We start from the raw sequence: 17,256 nt of genomic DNA on the forward strand, positions 1-17,256 counted from the left end.
AAAATATACATACACACACATATCATACACCTAATCAAGGTGAAACAGAGTGATCAGGGAGCACAAGATTGAGCTGTAGCAACTACAAAAATAAGTTTTGTTACCACAGTTACTGGGAAGACATGAGACACTTTACAAGATACATGAGCTAAAAGGAAAAGCCAAGTAACTGGAAAAAATATAAGATTATCACCTTTCACAGGCGTCTTGTCATCACTCATATTCAGGCTGTGTGGTTTCTGTGCTGGCTGTGGTATTGATGGTGGGCTCACACTGCTGGCTGCCCATCCTAAAATTCAGGAATACAGCAGCATTAGCATGAGGAGTTACTCTGTTAGCTCCAACACCCCAGTGTCTGGCAGCATCAGACAGAGGAGCAGAGTATTATGTTTATGGCCATTCGCATCTGTCCTTGCACACACAGAGTCAGCAGTCAGACCTACACAGGAGCAACACCCTTTACAAGAGAGTATCTCTAGATCACTTTCATCATCTCCAGCTTCAGGCAACTATACTTTTTTCAAACCTTTCACCTGGCTAGAAAATATTTTTGTTTCTCTTACTGAATCAGTTAACAAATAGTCACAGAAAAGCCAGTTCAGTAATCAAGTCAAACACAGCTGTAGGGAAAAGAATCACTTACATTTGGGTAGAAATACCACACATAATAAACATTTTTTCCAAGTCCAAAGACTTTAATTTCATCCATTGTTCCAGACAAAACCTTATTTAGAGGCCCTAAATTTTTTTGTTAATTTTGAAGTAATTCTGGAAAAAAAAACATAATTCATTGCAAAACACTGAAGAATTAAATTCAAGATTAATTACTTCAAGTTAATTTAAAACTACATTTTAATGGAATATTTCTTTTTTCCCCTTTATTTGAAAGGAGATTCTCAGCAAGAAGAGAGCAACTATGCAGGAAAAAGTGAAATAATTTTTTTGTTCTTACATGCATATTCTATATCCACAAAAGAGTAATGATAAATACAGTTAACAAGCCCAGATGAACAGACTGGAAAAATGAATTAGGAATAGTATACTGCAGAAACATATTAGGAAAAAACCCAATATTTTTGTCCCTTGCTTAAGATATTTAAATTCATGTGCTCTACTACATTTAGAGGACTGGAGATAGTATTTCTAATTTAATTAATTTATCCTTTAAGTTTGGCCTGGTCAATTATCCATCTAATCTGGCAGTATCACAAACAGGATGCTCATCTATGCACCCAGCTACCATTTCCTTATTCAGTCTCTTTTTTTCTACAAGTGCATGCCTTCACATCCTTTTTTACTCTTTTTGTCTTCCTCCCCTTACTTTCTGCTCTTTTGGGAGCTCTGTCAGATATTGGCACCCAGCATCCTGACAGGTAATGCAACAACCACATCAGTCACACCAACCCTTTCTCTCTCAGTAGATTATTCTCATCGCTCTCTGATCTTACCTTGCCTACAAAAGTCTAAAGCCCAAGCTATGTTATAAAAAGAGGCGAGATCAGTTTTTCCGTAAAATCACATGAATTAGGAAGGAAATTTAAAGCCACAAACATCCTCTGTATCTACCTCTAAGGAAACTAACCAAAAACTTCTTCAAAATCTGGATGCAGAGTGCTCACATGTATTTTCTCTAGAGAAAGGTGATAAAGGCTTGTAAGCCAGCTTCTGCCCTCTGAAAGTGAGGTCTTAGAATTTAATCTTTCAAATAAGCAAATCTGAATGATAATAATGGAAGGCATGGCATTTCCCCTGCAGAATGACATACTTTCCCAGGCATTTTCTCTGCTCGTGTTACAAACAAGAATGGCAGAGGACATAACACACAACTACAGTAAACTGCAAAGCTTTTGTGTGCTTGGAGATGCATTGTGAGAAAGTGTTTGATATGGCAGTGACTGACAACAGGTAAATTCAGCTGCTTAAACAAAGAGGGCCAAATCCTAATCTGACAGAAATGAATGGGAGCTCTGCCAGAAACTTTCTGTGCAAGTCCCAGTGACTTCAGAAAAATCAGGAACTGGCTCCCGGCGACATCACTGATGTTCCTTTACACTGGATTGTTTGGCAGGTCAGGGAGCAAAACACTTCAGACAGTGAACTCCTTTGGAGCCCTCCCTCTTTCTGAGTCCGTGGATTAAGGCCTGGTAGGCAGCACATGCGTGAGAGATGCTGTGGCCTGGCTGTCATTTAATGAAATGCAGGTAGCTCACTTAGAAAACAAGAATCACCTAACAATAGCAATAAAAAATCCAACCAAATACAATCTAGAAAATATGTGATGCTTTCATAATGAAATTACTGATTTATGAAGGTACTGGGAAAGACTGACACAGAATTTTTATGAAATACTTTCATGAATCAAATTTTCAGTGAGCTACAGAGAACAACTCTGCCTTTCAAAACCAAACCACAGCCTATCTGTTTGAAAGCAGTTGTTGGCCCTAAGCCTGTTTTGGTTTGCCAGGATGGCTTTGTTACGTGACCAGACAAAAGGTTATTGCCAAGACAGCAAGAAAACCAAACAGCTTGCTGTTCAGCAAGCATCTTCACCAACACGGCAATGATTAAATTTAGAAAAGGAAATGGTGAGCTGTGCATTTTCTTATGAACTAGAATACATGCACATGTAGGGAAGATAAAGAAGAGCCCTTAGTGGTACAAATGTGTAAGTAAAATGAGGCCATAAACATCACGAAAAGAGAAAGCCAACACTCCCTCTGAAAAAGGAGAAAGGCAACTGAACTACAGAGCTGTATCCAGAGGAGAATCTAAAAGAAATATTGGGAGCATGCTTGGTTTCTATTACACACACACACACACACACACACACACACACACACACACACACACACACACACATATTTATATGCATTTTAAACCAGCACCTGGTAGCCCCATAGCAATTCAGAGTCCCATTGTGCTGGATCCTGCCTATAAATACAGCCAGAGAAACCTCTGAGCTGGGAATTCCTGACTGTAACAGTTTATAACCTGCATAGCATTGTGCCTGTTTTACAGATTAAGATCTGAGGCAGAGAGAAAACAAAGCCCCAAAGATTTATGAGTGTGCTTAATGTAAAATAAGTAAGTAATCCCACTGAAGTTAATAGAAAAGTTAATGTGCTTAAAGTTAAGCATGTGAGTTTTAAGAATCTTTATGGTCTTAAGGCCAAATTCACACAGGAAGTATGCAACATTGAGGCTACAGTGTAGCACCTCACATTGAATAATTATTAAGCAATCCTACCAGTTAGAGAAATAAATGCAGGACATGTATCTCAAGTCCTGAGTAAAAATATAATTAATATATTCTAATATTTCCAACCTGTATGTCTGGATATGCTTACACTCCAATTAGTATTTTTTAAAAAATTCTCTCTTCCCATATTTAATGATAAGGTTGAATTCTGAAAGAAAAGTTGTGAAGTGAAATGAAATGTACTTTAAGATTAAAGCTGAGTTTTTACAAGATATCAAATGGACCAAATTTCAACTTCTCTTAAAAAATAGGAAACAAAATCTTGGAAATCTTTAGAAAGTGAAAACAAGAAACAAAACATTTAGAAATATTATTTTCAGATACAATCACTCAGCTGATTAACCCTGACTTTCAAGTGCTGGTTCATAAATTACCACAATCTTCTGCCAAAACCTTGGAAGTCCATTTGAAAACATCCACATATTTTACGCTTTATTATTTTTTTTACTCAAAAGGTTTTGGAATACCATGTTGACTGGAATGGATTTTCCATTTCTACTATTCCTTGAATGCAACATTACTGAATTCTGATTTTGAAGTCTCTAACGCTGCACCCAATGCCAGTGCAAATGAAAGCTAACAGCCACATCAGAAAGGATGCACAACTCTGCTTGCTATTTGCACCTAAAAAATATTTTTCCTTTAAAAACACATCTACATTTAAAAATGGAAATTGCACTGAAATGTAAAATATATTTAAAAACATGCAAAGCTGAAGAAAAAAAAATTAATCTCATAATATTTCTGTTGCAATTTTTAGAAATTTGCTTAAAAACCATGTACCTTATAAAAATACATCTAAACCTGTGCATCATTGGAAATGTCATTCTCCCATTTTTCACCTAAGTGCTGAAGCCAATGAACCGAGGTATCTTGCTTTAGGGGTGCTGGTAGTAACTGCTTTAATTATAAAGTAAATCTGACTTTCTTATTCCTGCCAAAATGTCACAGGTCGTTTTACCTCATGTATGACTCTTCCAGTTGCATGGGTTCCAAGAAATAGCCTCCAGGATAGGATCAGCCTGCTACTGTTTCCTATACTGCTCTTCCCCAAGTGAGATTTAAATGACTTGGGACAGAGCCCAAACAGGCAAGGTCCCCTCCAGCTTGCAAAGCCCTGCAGAAGATCCAGTCAGACAGCAAGGAGCACAAAGGTAGGTGCTGTTGGCTGTTTATCACCAGCCTGCCTTCCTCCCTGTCTTCCTTCCTCAAGGCCAAAGCAGCAGTAGGAAAGCTCTGCCCTAGTTCCCTTCTTTTCTTTTCCCCAGCAGTAGCTTGGAAAAGCCAAGAGAATTAACAGCAGAGAAGAAAGAGGAGGGAGAGAGAGTTGCAACAGTAACCAGCCTGCAAGAGAAATCCACCTATATGGTTGATAGGATAAGACAACCCATTCTACCTGACCCATATCCCTACATCCAATGTATAGGATGCTTGGGGAAAAAAAAAAAAAAAGAATGCAACTGATTTTCACTACATGGTTTAAACATAGTATCCCCAGACAAAATACAGTAATAATTTTTGGTTTCTTGGCCACTTAACAGAGACAGCAGTTGTGATTAAATCAGAAAAACCCACGCAAACATATTTTCTGTTTCAGGAAAAAAAAAAAAGATCTCAAGGTTCTAAAGATCTCAAAGAACACTTCAAAAAATTAAATGAAAATATTCAAGACATTAATCTTGACTTTGGGTTTTGGGTACTTCATTCAAACACTGAATGAGAAGGGCTAGAAAACCAAGTAAGTTACTCATGTGTTTTTTCTCTAGGCCATATTCTGCTTTAATTTCAGGTACAATTTCTGCAGCCATGGCACAATATAAACTTTCACCACACTTCTACATACCAGAAAACCATACTCTAAGCCCTAAGCCCAACATACTGACAGAACAAGATGAGCTCTCACCATGTAAGGATGACTGCAAGTCATTCATGTTTTGGTCTAGCAGCTGTGAGGGTAAGTAGCCCGATGGTGCTGGTACTGCAGATGATGAAATGTTCTCCCCATCTCTAGCTGAAGAGTTCATGGTGAGATCAGCAGCCTGTCCAAAAACAGCTGTCCACTCTTTGCTGAATTCCCCCTCATCCAGGGAGGAGGTGTTGAGGATCTCATTTAGTAATACCATGTCATCCTTATCACCGAGTTCTGGCTCCAAGGACCTCACAAATTTTTCCTTTGAAGCTGTCTCACAACAAGAGAGTCAAGATAAATAATTTTTTTTAGACAAAGTAAATAAGGAACTTTTTAAAACATAGCCAATCTAGGCTAGGTATGTTAAGTGAGATGGAATATTTTTGCATGAATATTTATTTTCTTTTTTAGACTCAATTCTCTTGGACATCTGGGTTTATACCTTATGCAAAAAATAATTCCTTCATTATCTTAGATAACCTCACTGCTGTTTCCACTCGCTTCTCATTGAAAATAATACTGCAAGTGTGCTTAAAAATCTATTAAACACGCCAAAATCATTACACAGTCTAATATTTAAATAATTGGAAAATACGGCCTTTATGTTGCTTCTTGAAACATTATATGAAAGTCTCAAAAAAACCCCAGATTGGTATAAACTAAAAAAAAAATAAGACTTGGGGACTCGAGATTTCGCTTATGACCTTCTGATCTATGCTTGAATTATTGGGGTATTTCCCCATAAAAAAGGTTAGTCCACCACACAGAGTTAGATTTCTATGCTGACCAACGGTGTAGTTTTTTTTTTCCTTCTCATAAGCTGCTGAGAAATAACTGGGGCTCACTTTCCTTCTGACTCCCTGTACTAGCATTTCCAGCACCAGAACTGCAGCTGAAGAAGCTGTTAGATCACTTGAGCCACTGCTCCTCAAAAAGAATTTTTTCCTATTTTAGAAATGTTAAACAGTTATATAAAATACATGATACTGTAAATATAAAATGTATCTATTTTATATTTATAAACTTAATATAAACTACATGAAACCAGGATCATTATCCTTTCCCAAAACATTCTGAGAGTTAAAGAACTATCAAGGACCCTCAAGTGTTATTTTACTTGGAAGCATTTGGAGCTCCACTGTGGAAGTCTGCAGATGAGAAAAATGGTGGTTAACAAGGCTGATAATGTTACACTCCTGAAATCCAGATCAGTTTATCTTAATTATGCTTGTTTCAAACTTGTGGTAAGGCACAGAACCAACTTTTTCAACAACCAACAGTTTTCCAAAGTTTTGGTAGATCAGCTGAACTCCAATTTGCATTCAACTTACAAAATGCTTTTAACCCTTTTGGGATGGGACAAAAGATTGACAGTAGCAAGTGTCTGCAACAGGCCATTTTACTGAAACTCAACAGCCTTCTCAGAAAAGTTTCCTGGCAACAGCTGTAATAATTTATAATTAAATGGTTGAAGTTGAGTCAGTGCAGGAAAAAAGCACAAAACTGTGTTTTAATATAGGCTCATGCGTCAGTGCACACACCTACGTACTAAGAAACAAATAAACCAACACAAATTAAAATGATTTTATTCATTACTGAAGTCAGCTGTGAGATTCAACTCCTTTCTAACTCACATTTTGATATACCTCTGTACTCCCTGACAGGGCCTAAAAGTTAGAAATAGAAACATTAGAAAGACGTCAATTCTCCTGACGTTCTCCCTAGACTATAACTAAAATACCACAGAAAACAATTTGTTCTTAAGAATTTTCAGGCTGCTTTTCCATCTTCAGATAAAGAGCAAAGAATATTAACATTGTCCAAGTACCTCCAATTCCCCCAAGTTATTCAGCAGGTAAGACAGAGGGGTAAATCCTCCCACAGGGGAAACACACCTGCTATTTCAAAGGCCCCTAAGTACTCTGAGCTCCACGGGGCATCACCACCTCAAAGCTGCTCTCAGGAAGCCCCTCCATGAACTTGCTGGGGGAGATGCAAAGGGAGCAGCATTTGTAGCAGACCTGCTATGACACAGCACCAACACCACAGGTAACCACAAGTGCCCTGAACGGAACAAATGCAGCAGCACAGCTCAGAGCCAAGCTCTGCTCCATTTGGGGAACCACTGCAGGAGCTCCATCTTGACTTTAGCAGCAAGCACAACATAAAGCTTTACATGTGAAGAGCAGCCAGGTTTTGCTGCAGGGTGTACAGCCACCAGAAATCTGAGGAGTGACACATTTTGTGGCTCAGCAATCTTCCCGATCTTCCTGTGGGGACTGTGCAGCCATGGCAGGGCAGGATAGGGTGTGTTCAGGCTCGGGCTGCTCTGAGTAAGCAGCAGCAGCAGCAGGTTTTACTCTTGTTTGCAATAAAGGTTATCTAGAAACCAGCCTTGCTTACCGAGATATTACTCAAGTGGTATCTCAGCTAGATTACTAGAATGATAGCGACTTTCTCACTTTACCCGTAAATTTTCTATTACTTCTTTTCCTGTTTCTGTTTTCACTGGCCATTTTCAGTCAAAATCCTTTTTTCTGTCTGCACATGCTGCCCCAACCTTATAAATCCCCATGAAAAAAAATTCAAACCTTCCATTAAAACACTGAAAGAACGATGTGACTATATTCTTTCTGTTCTGTTTGAACAAGCCTGTAGCAATGCTCACAATTCCTTTGTAAACTTACCTTGTTTTGTTGCTGTTAAACAAAAAAGGGAAGAGAAACTAAAAATATTTACAACACTAAATGATTGGCAACACATGATAAAGACTTCCTTCTGAAACATACATGAAAGAGTACCTCTACCTATACTGCTCCACTTGAAACAGTACAATATTCATTAGCCTAAAGCTAGTTAATGTGTAAAATTAGGGCAAATGGCTGATATTGTAACAGTGCCATAGCTAACCTTAGCCAGTGCAGACACCCCACATCAGTTTTTGCATTAATTTAACTGTTTAAGTAAAGAAAAAAGTGTTCTAAGTGACACAGCTAAGCTTGTATGAGCAATAATTGCATGTATTATCTGTATCTCCACTAGGAAGGCCCAACAAGGAATGGAACTGAGTAAAAAGAAAACCAGAAGAATCAGACATACGCCGATCTTATTAACCGCAGAAAAGAAGTCATTGTTGCCTTATCTATCCACAAATTAGGGTTGCTTCTGCAGACAGCCAAGGAACTTTCCTGGTGCCTGCCCTCATGGGTGATTCTCCACATGGATAATTTCCCCCCCAGTGCAAGACACAGCCCGTGGCAAATTCAAAGTCAAGGTGTTTGCAAGTGTCCTTACCCACCATGAAGGCAGTGCTTCAAATACCCCAAATGCTCTCAGTCTGACTGACTAAACCACACAAAGGGATTTTTTTCTTTGCTTCATTTGCTTTTTGAGTTGCCACAATTGTTTTGGTTGTTGAAGGTTTTTTTACTCATTTTTCTGAGATATATGAGTGAAAAGCAATTGAAAAATTACAGACAACACTCTAACTTCTTATGAACACTAATAAAATTTTAACCCAGATATTTCATATGTTAGCTGGTAAAACAGCACATCCCCTTGAGCTGCCAGGGATCTCACAGAAGTGTAAGGACAGCACCGTGGATTTAATTAACTCTCTGTCTGAAAGAAGTCACCAGTTCTTACATGGTTTTAAGAAAAGGACATTATTTGTTTCTGATATGTACACTTTTAACACAAAATCTTGTGGTTACTAGTGTATTGCCAAGAGTTGTAGCACAACAACTAAAAAACCAAAATGAAAAATTTGTGAAATGTTATAGGAGGGGTAAGGTGTACAATGGAATCTACTTCAGTTGGCAAATAGGATATAGTCCAGTCTACCTAATCTTGGTATAAACATTTTATCCCCAGTAAGGTTTACTTCATATAGTAACAACAGGAATAGTGTCTCTGCTGAGTTTCCTTTAACATTATTTAAATACTGCAGCTGAATAATCTCATTCTACCTTTCAGACTGTGAAATAAATTAAGATCTAAAATTAAAAGTATACTTGGCTACTATGATTGAAAAGCAAATGAAACAGATGAAACAGACATGCCCAATCATATCATACCATTTTCTCCAGGTTGCAGGTCTAATAACTCATCTATAGCACCTAAAAAATAAAAAGAACAAATACAGAAAAATTAAAATCCACAAATGAAGATCTGCAGTACACTGACAATCAGTATGTAAACACGTAAAGATAGCTTTCTGAAGTGTCTTCACCTGAGTTCTGCTCGTGGTTACAATGTCCTTGTAACGTGGAGATGACATCCTTGCCATCATCAGCTGTAATTGAGATCCATAAATATGTCAAATTCCACTTGGCAGGAGATTGTGCTTATAAACAACACCACTACAATATCAACATGCAATGGTTGTGGGGATTCATGTTTTAAATGGGTCATGGTTAAAATGTGCCTGGTCACAATGAATGAAAGATCCAAGGTACAAGCATTTCAAAGTGAGGCAAATTTCTGAATAATAACCTGAAGGAGATCTTCCTTTGAGTCCCTGCCTGCTACACTACCCTCTCCAGGCTGAGTGCACCCAACTAAGGCAACTGCAACAATCAGTCCTCCAGAAGCAGAGAAATTTATTTTGGAGCCTTGTACTTAGGCCAGGAGAGTGCAAAGAAGTGCTGCGACCTTAGCACTCTCTAAACTGCCTTCCTTACAATGTGTTCTTCCTCAAGACACAAACACTGGGAACAGGGAGAAGGAGTCTTCACCCAAGGTACCCCAAGTCAGGATATAAGTAACAGCATCTCCTCTGCAGGGAAATAAATGGACTAAGACCAGTAAGGAGTAAAATCTAGAGCTGAGAGTTATAGGCTATTAGAGGTGACAAAACATGGCTTAAATTCTGAGAAAGTTTCTTAGATGACACAGGAAATCAAAACAATTATCTAGATTCTGTTTATCAGTGAAGAGAAAGATGCCTCCCTCAGGTGATTAATTCCATTTAAGACATGTAGCAAAACATGAGGAATGAGTTACTATTGAATATACCTTTTTCTCCCTTATTAACTGCTGAGGAAATCTAGCTTCTAGACAATTAAGTCTGCAGCTCTAAGGACAAAGGAAGGGTTTGGCCGCAGTATTGCCAGAACTGGAAGGCCCATCTGCTGGAAGCTTCACACAAGAGGCTGGAAAAGTGAAACAGGATTCTCTACTATGAAATAAAAACTGAATCCCAAACTCTTTAGAGAGAATTGCCAATCCCTTCCAAGAGAAACTTCAAGGTGTGTTCAGAACTAAAGGAAACAGAATAGCTTGCTGTTTGTATCATTATCTTCATAAGGCTTTGCTAGGACAGAAATGTGCTCCAGGCACAAAAATCAGCTGATCATTTAAGAACCCATGAGCACATGTGATTACACTCTATACACGTATAGACAGCAGAGGGATAAAAACATATGAACTAATATACATGATACTTTCATAAAAGCACAATGCACAAAGCTGAAGAGGAAAATCCCAACCATAAACTGTCTGGCAGAAGGGAAAAGAAACTCAGAAAGAGAAGTTCATGGCAGGTGGGATATGGATGGCCACAATTCTGTAATGAAAAAAGTACAACTGTTGCCCAAAGCCGGCCTTAGTTGAGTGGTAAACAAGACTGAGCCAATCTTAAAGGCATCTGTACCACAGTAAGGGAAAATGCAGAGCAAATGATGAAAAAATGAACTTATGAAGTAAAAGTAGTTGGTGAGGAAAACTAAGAAGCAACATAACTCCCTCAGTAGAAGCACTGTATCTGTATGACTTTAGAATATAGAGGGTAATTCAAGAAAAAAAAAAATCTCAGCAATGGCATAGACCTGCTGGTGTATGAAGATGGAAAAAATTTAGAAGACCAGTTAGAAATATTTCAAAACACTTCAGTTTTTTTAGGGGTGATGAAGAAAGAGACAGAACAAGGTATTATATTATGGTGAAATATTTTACAGTACGTAAGCAATTGAGATTCTAGAAAACATCTGCTAAGAAAAAAAGTCAAATTTTGTACCCATATATATTAAAATATCTTGTCAAAGATATATCTGATCTAATTAACTGAAAAATGCTGAAACTTCAAAACACTGGGAAAGTCCTAATATTGTGTCTTTATTACAAAAAAACACCCATAGAACCATAATTAAACAGAGTGACTCAAATAACTGTAAGCTACTACGGGCTGGTAGATCACCATTACTCCCAGTCAAAAGATTAATGGAATGCCATTCAGTATGGTATCCAGCAAAAGAATGTGAGCATAATAAATGCTCCTCTAATAATTTACCCTTGATTTCATGGAAAGCAGACCTAGCTGAAAAAAACCAGCTAATTTAATTCTTCGATAAAACTATGAGCTTTTTTCAGTAAATATATTTGTTTGGAAACAACTTGACTTTGCACTGCACAGCCTTCCAGCTGAAAAGTTAGCACTGCATAACATCTATAACAAACATATTGAATAGATTAGGAATGTGACAACTAAGAGATGTCAAAAACATGCTGTTAGGAGGAATAATTGCAAAGCAGAAGTGTTTCTAGTTTAGACCTGCAAGGCTTACTGTTTTAACCATTGCTAGTCAATGGCTTTAGCAGTCATCTGGAAGTAAATACAAAATCACTCTAGAAAAAAAAAGTGCAAACAACTAACAGACTATTAGAGGTGGTCAGACAGTCCACTCATTTGGTTTCTGTAGTCAAAGCTGGGAAAATTCAATACCACCAAGCTGTAAGTTACATCTCCAGGACTAAGGAACACAAGCCATGCTGTAGAAAGGATAAATGAATTCTGAAAAGCTATGGCTAAAAGGAACTGAGTCTTGGTAAATAATGCATGCAGATATGAGCTTTAAACTTGACGTTGCAGTAAAACGGGATGTTCTTCTTGGATACAGAAACAGCAACGTGATTTTACCTTCTAGAAACATGACAGGTGAGAACAACATCAGAAATCTCTTGTCCAGCTATGTATTTCATATTTGAAAAGGGATGTTGTAAAGAGGAGTGGAAACAAAAACTTCAAAAATAAAGATGAAATTATGAGTTCAAGACATCAATACCATTAACCCACTGAAATAAAGATTTGAGAGTAGTCTTGACTTTCAGGTAGTACCTTATAAGTATCTTAATGAAGTATAAAATATAACATATTAAAATTATTCTCCATTAGTTTAGTAGAAAAGGTTAGATCATTGTGAAGAATTCCATGGATGAAGATTCTACTTTTTACAGTACTTCACCACACTTACTGCAAGCACTTGCTTCTTAGTATGTACTCAGAATTTCCTTTTACCACTAGTATCTATTCCCTACTTTCTTTCTCAGTGCACTTCCTGTTGGAGCCTGGCTTTGTCACTGGGTAATGACAACAAATAAAGTAATTGGCAACAGCTGAGTATGATCTTGCCTGGCTTTTGGGCAGAAGTTTCACTGAATTCATCGAGTTTTTCCGAGACCACAGTTTAATGACGGGAACAAACTAGTGAGCTAAGTGGCACACTTCCCTTGTCTCACCTACTAACCTGCAGATCCCTTTCTTGAAGGGTACATGCCCCATCTAAGAATTAGGCTCTGGAACACAAGCCATTTGACCTGTCTGAGAATGACTGAATGAAATGCAGTGGGATGTAACATGCAAGGGATTAAGAGATTCTCCTGGCCTTTGGTTTTATGCATTTGTAGGGATTTGCTGGGTGAAGCTGTTACAGGAAATAAACCAAACCAAACACAAAAACCCAAGTGTTACAGCACTTATGGAGTGATGAAAACATGAAATATAATACCTGAATAGTTCGATTCCTTGGTATGGCTCTCGTCATCTAATGAAATCAACCTTTATTTGAAAGAATAAGAAAAAAATTGGAAAAATAATTCCAAGGTTCTAAAATAACAATAGATTTTCCTCTTTTTGGTCAAATCATTACAGATTCATATAATCAACAAATAAACTGTAATAACAGATGGACTCTTGCATTTGCTGGTCTGTTGTTACCTTTCATTTTTTCATTGGCAGGTCTGTTGAAAATGAAAATTAGATTGAACTAGCAAATCCTATCAGCTTCCATTTTTAGTCTGACTCAGCCTCTATTGAAAAGTATTGTGCATTCGTGCTAGCTATTCTTTCATAGCTATCACGAAGAAGCTACAACTGTTCCCCAGCCCCCTCCCCCTCCTTCTCCCCAAAAATGGCAACCAACCACTTTGAGCTTCTCTTTTTAACAGCTACTAATTAAAAATCAACAGTCAGGACAGTTTTGCCCCATGTCAGCAGATTTCTAAAATAACAGATCAGCAGTGTTGATAAAAAAAGCTCTCAACAGGGACAAAAAAAAAGGTGCAGTTTATGTGCAACTCTTAAACAAAGGTGATCTCTTCAGTGAAGAATACACACTTTCCAACTAACACTTTCCACTTTCCAATAGCTATCTGCTATTACTTTGTGTAAAGCCACTCAGGGAGTAGGAACTGAAGCAGCCACAGGGCTGATGTGGTGAAAAGGACTGTGTGGGTACATTCCTCCTACCCTCTAGTGACAGGACAGAAAAAGCCACCTCCCCTGCTCTTGGGGGTAGGACTGTGGTAGAAGAAAATTAGATTCAGGCCAAATTCTAGTATAATGAATGTTTACTGTGAATGGAAAATTCGTGAGGATTTAAAAAGCTTTGTCTTGTGTAATTCTTCTGGAATCTTAGATGTTTGTTTATGGTTCTAGACAGCAAAAGGGTGACATATTTTGTCCCTCACTTTTATGCCAGACAAGGACATAGATAAACATAAATACAACCATGACACAGCATCTGATGCATTTCCTGGTAGGTGCCAATGCACACATCTTGCATAAATCACACATTCATTCTAGAACTTCATATTCAACACTGCAGAGAAAGCTGTTTATTAAACTCTGTTACTGTCATGTGAGATGACACAGAGGGAAGTAGGTGCTGTGAAGATAAGTACCATTTGGTAGGTGAAGATAACCACCTACCAAATGGTACTTAAGTCAAGTCCTTTCTAATATCAACAGCACCAAATCTGACCAATTTATAAAGTGGTATTGGTCAGTGGTTCTGAATCTGAAACAGAAAAATGACTGAAAACCTGAACTCCTTAAAAATCCATTATTATAAATAGCCAAGCAAAATCCAGAAATCAGTCAAGCTGTTCTCTGCTTTTTGACAACTGATCCTTTGCTGGGTGCTTCATTTAAGCAGGGACAGTCAAAACAACAGGTGGCAGCAGGATTGGATCAACATTGCATCTCCTGGCAACCGAATCCTGATGGTCAGGTAGGGGAGGGATCACATCTCTTTCTCCTCTTCTCCTCTCCCCACAGCAGCCCATTCATAAGTCTCTCTCAGCTCAGAGCTACAGGTAACTCAAAACTTGACAGCATCAGCTCACTTAGATGTACTTTATACTAAGTACCTATTGCTTCATTGGATTGCTAACTGATGCTGTATACATTACAAAAACTAATCGCTACTTGGAGCAATCAGTAATCTATATCCTATTTCCAGGTGAAAGGAGATGCTGCTGAAAGGAGAAATACAATGCTCATATATCTTCTCCCATGTATAGTTGTTTACCATTTCTTTTAATAAGGCAAAAAAATGAAGCAAAACCCGAAAAAAAAATAAAAAGAAGACCAGAAAATATGAAAAACACATAAAGGTTTGTGAGCCTTTTAAAACCTCTTAATTTCACCATAAAGTTTATTAGTTTTAATGTACACATTACAACATTTCAGGAATTATTGTGTTGAGGTAACCAGAAGAATTAGACTAGCTGTGTCTGTATCTCTACTTATGTTTGGTGACTTTAACAACCAGGAAGCAGATTATAGACAAAAATAGTTATTATTTTGATATACAGGAAATGTGACTTACTGACTCTGCTGATCTTCCACTGAATTGGTGCTCTCAATCTGCTGGTCCTCCTTTTCTGCTTTTTCTGTCAGTTTATTCACAGGATCTTGCAAGCTCTAGATCATAACCATAATAAAAATGTAAAGAAGAAAACCAATTAGAATCAGGGAAGCTAAAGTGTGTCATTTGAGACAAAACCTGATTCTAGAACCAAGAGAAATCAAACGAGAATGGTTTTATACTATATCAAAATGGTATCTGACTAAAGCAGAATTAAAAGTGTTAGAAGGTATCATTTAAATTGAGTTTGTGAACACACTTTATATAAGAAGGTAACATGTGGCAACTTCTAAACTCATGTTCTGTTTCTAATATTTCTAAATGATTACCTCTAGGTAAATATTTTCAATATTTCTGAGTAAATCTATCTATACCATGTGCAAAGCAGGCCAGATGGCATGTTTCTTTGCTATTTTGGGGATTTGCTTATTTTTTCCTTCTCCTCCTTTTTTTTAAGATGAGAAAAATAAATTCTTTACATCTGTTTGTTCCTCATATACTTCTTCTTTTCTTATTTATTCTCTTCTTCCCCTCCACAATTGTTTACACAAACTTGGCAAGTGCAGTGGTAGTGGGAAGATACTGCTTGTATCCTGAATCTGAAAACAAGGGTTAAAAAAATCTTGGATGATAGTTGAGGAAGGGCAGGTGTGGTACTATGAAACCCGACTGTCCCTTTGCAGTCTGAAAGGCTGTGCTACAAGATAACGGCGTGCAGTTTCATGGGCAGCAATTTTTTAATCAAAATTTGGAGAAGAGAACAAGCCAACACAAGCATTATAGACTGGCTCTGAAGTGATAAATATACTACTAACTGTTACTCTTATGTATCAATTAGAAATTCTGTCTAAAAAATTAAATAAAGGAACACAGTAATTAGGTAAAGCAGACATGAGCAATGTAACTATTTCTATCTCTATGAAACAGTTTTGCTGTGAAGGTGAAAAAAATTTCCTCATTCTAAAGTCCAACTCAGTCTCTGAAAAATCAAACCATGTTGCTACATGTGAATAGTTCGACCATTTGGAATTAAATTCATAAATGTTGCCCTGATAGTTATAGTAGTGCATCTCACTCCAACTTATCCTCATGCCTCCCCCCAAAAAAAAGAAAAGCTAAGGATAAAACAGAAAAGTCACCTTCTATACAAACTTAAAACCCACAAAAATGTAGTGGTTTTGCATCTGGAATTTGAACAAAACATGAATGTGTTTCATGAGAAAAGTAAAATGAAAAACCACAGCCTAATTGACTGAATAAAAGTTATGGTGTCCAGCCCATCTGTCACAACAAAAGCATTCCCAGACATGCTGCAGGTCTTGTTTCCACTGCCCTGCTAACCAGGACAGAGGAGTTCCCAGAAGGAGCATTCCAGTTTCTGCTTGGTTCAGTATTTGTCTATATAAGGAATCTACACTTCAGTATTTAGGAACTAAACTTCTAGATTTGTCATGTGCTGCATATGCTTTTTTTTTCCCCTCTCAATAAGCTAATTCTGCATAGAACTGCTTGCTGATTAATTTGTCATAAGCAGCCTCAGCATTGCAGTCATGGTCAAAAGATGAAGGTCACAAAACTAGCAATAATAAAAAAAAGCCTTAAAGAAATGAACCTTATTCTGTGGTTGCCACTTTTTTATTTGATGCTGTAGCTACCCAGAATCACATGTAAGTGTAGTTCTTCTTGGATGCTGAAAAAGGACACCAGCCAGTTCAGCTAGATAACCTATGTATGGATGCTCCCCATAAACATGCATATGTACTGGGTATTGATTAGACTGCACTTCTTGTGCTATTAAAATTGATGGGAATTATTCTGTTGACTCCAAGAAGTTCTGGACTAGAGTTCAAGAACAAATATCGACTATACTTGTACAAATGTGCAGTGTAGAGAATGAAAGCAGCTCTGCATTATGGGGACTGCTGCTTTGGGCACCTGAACCACCTGGACATCTTCACAACAGGACACACAGCCCATTGAATCAGGAAGTGATGGTCAAACAGTTGTGGTTCTCTGCCTGCCACCAAGTATAGCACCTCAGAGCTTGCTCCAAAAGGGCTGTAAAGGTTTTGGACAAAAAACAGAATTAATTTGACCACTGTCTAGCTATATCAGTTAAAGAAAATTATTCGAAGTAAAGTCTGCATATTCACAAAAAAAAC

The 17,256-nt window shown here is 37.7% G+C and overlaps 1 protein-coding gene across 5 annotated transcripts in view; it reads right to left on the minus strand.

Moving 5' to 3' along the window:
- Nucleotides 1-17,256, minus strand: part of ICA1 (islet cell autoantigen 1) — a 66,255-nt gene that overhangs the window by 2,449 nt on the left and 46,550 nt on the right. For 4 of the 5 annotated variants that reach the window (XM_059843720.1, XM_059843756.1, XM_059843729.1 and 1 more), the window contains 6 exons: nucleotides 15,056-15,150; nucleotides 12,953-13,002; nucleotides 9,400-9,462; nucleotides 9,245-9,286; nucleotides 5,163-5,438; nucleotides 194-289 (listed from right to left, as the gene is read on the minus strand). In XM_059843720.1, the coding sequence (XP_059699703.1) occupies nucleotides 194-289; nucleotides 5,163-5,438; nucleotides 9,245-9,286; nucleotides 9,400-9,462; nucleotides 12,953-13,002; nucleotides 15,056-15,150 (622 nt within the window). The remainder of the gene's footprint in view (nucleotides 1-193; nucleotides 290-5,162; nucleotides 5,439-9,244; nucleotides 9,287-9,399; nucleotides 9,463-12,952; nucleotides 13,003-15,055; nucleotides 15,151-17,256) is intronic. The other variant, XM_059843748.1, reaches the window with a different exon arrangement.

The sequence above is a fragment of the Haemorhous mexicanus genome, chromosome 1 (genome assembly GCF_027477595.1).
Source record: "Haemorhous mexicanus isolate bHaeMex1 chromosome 1, bHaeMex1.pri, whole genome shotgun sequence".
Lineage (NCBI taxonomy): Eukaryota > Metazoa > Chordata > Aves > Passeriformes > Fringillidae > Haemorhous > Haemorhous mexicanus.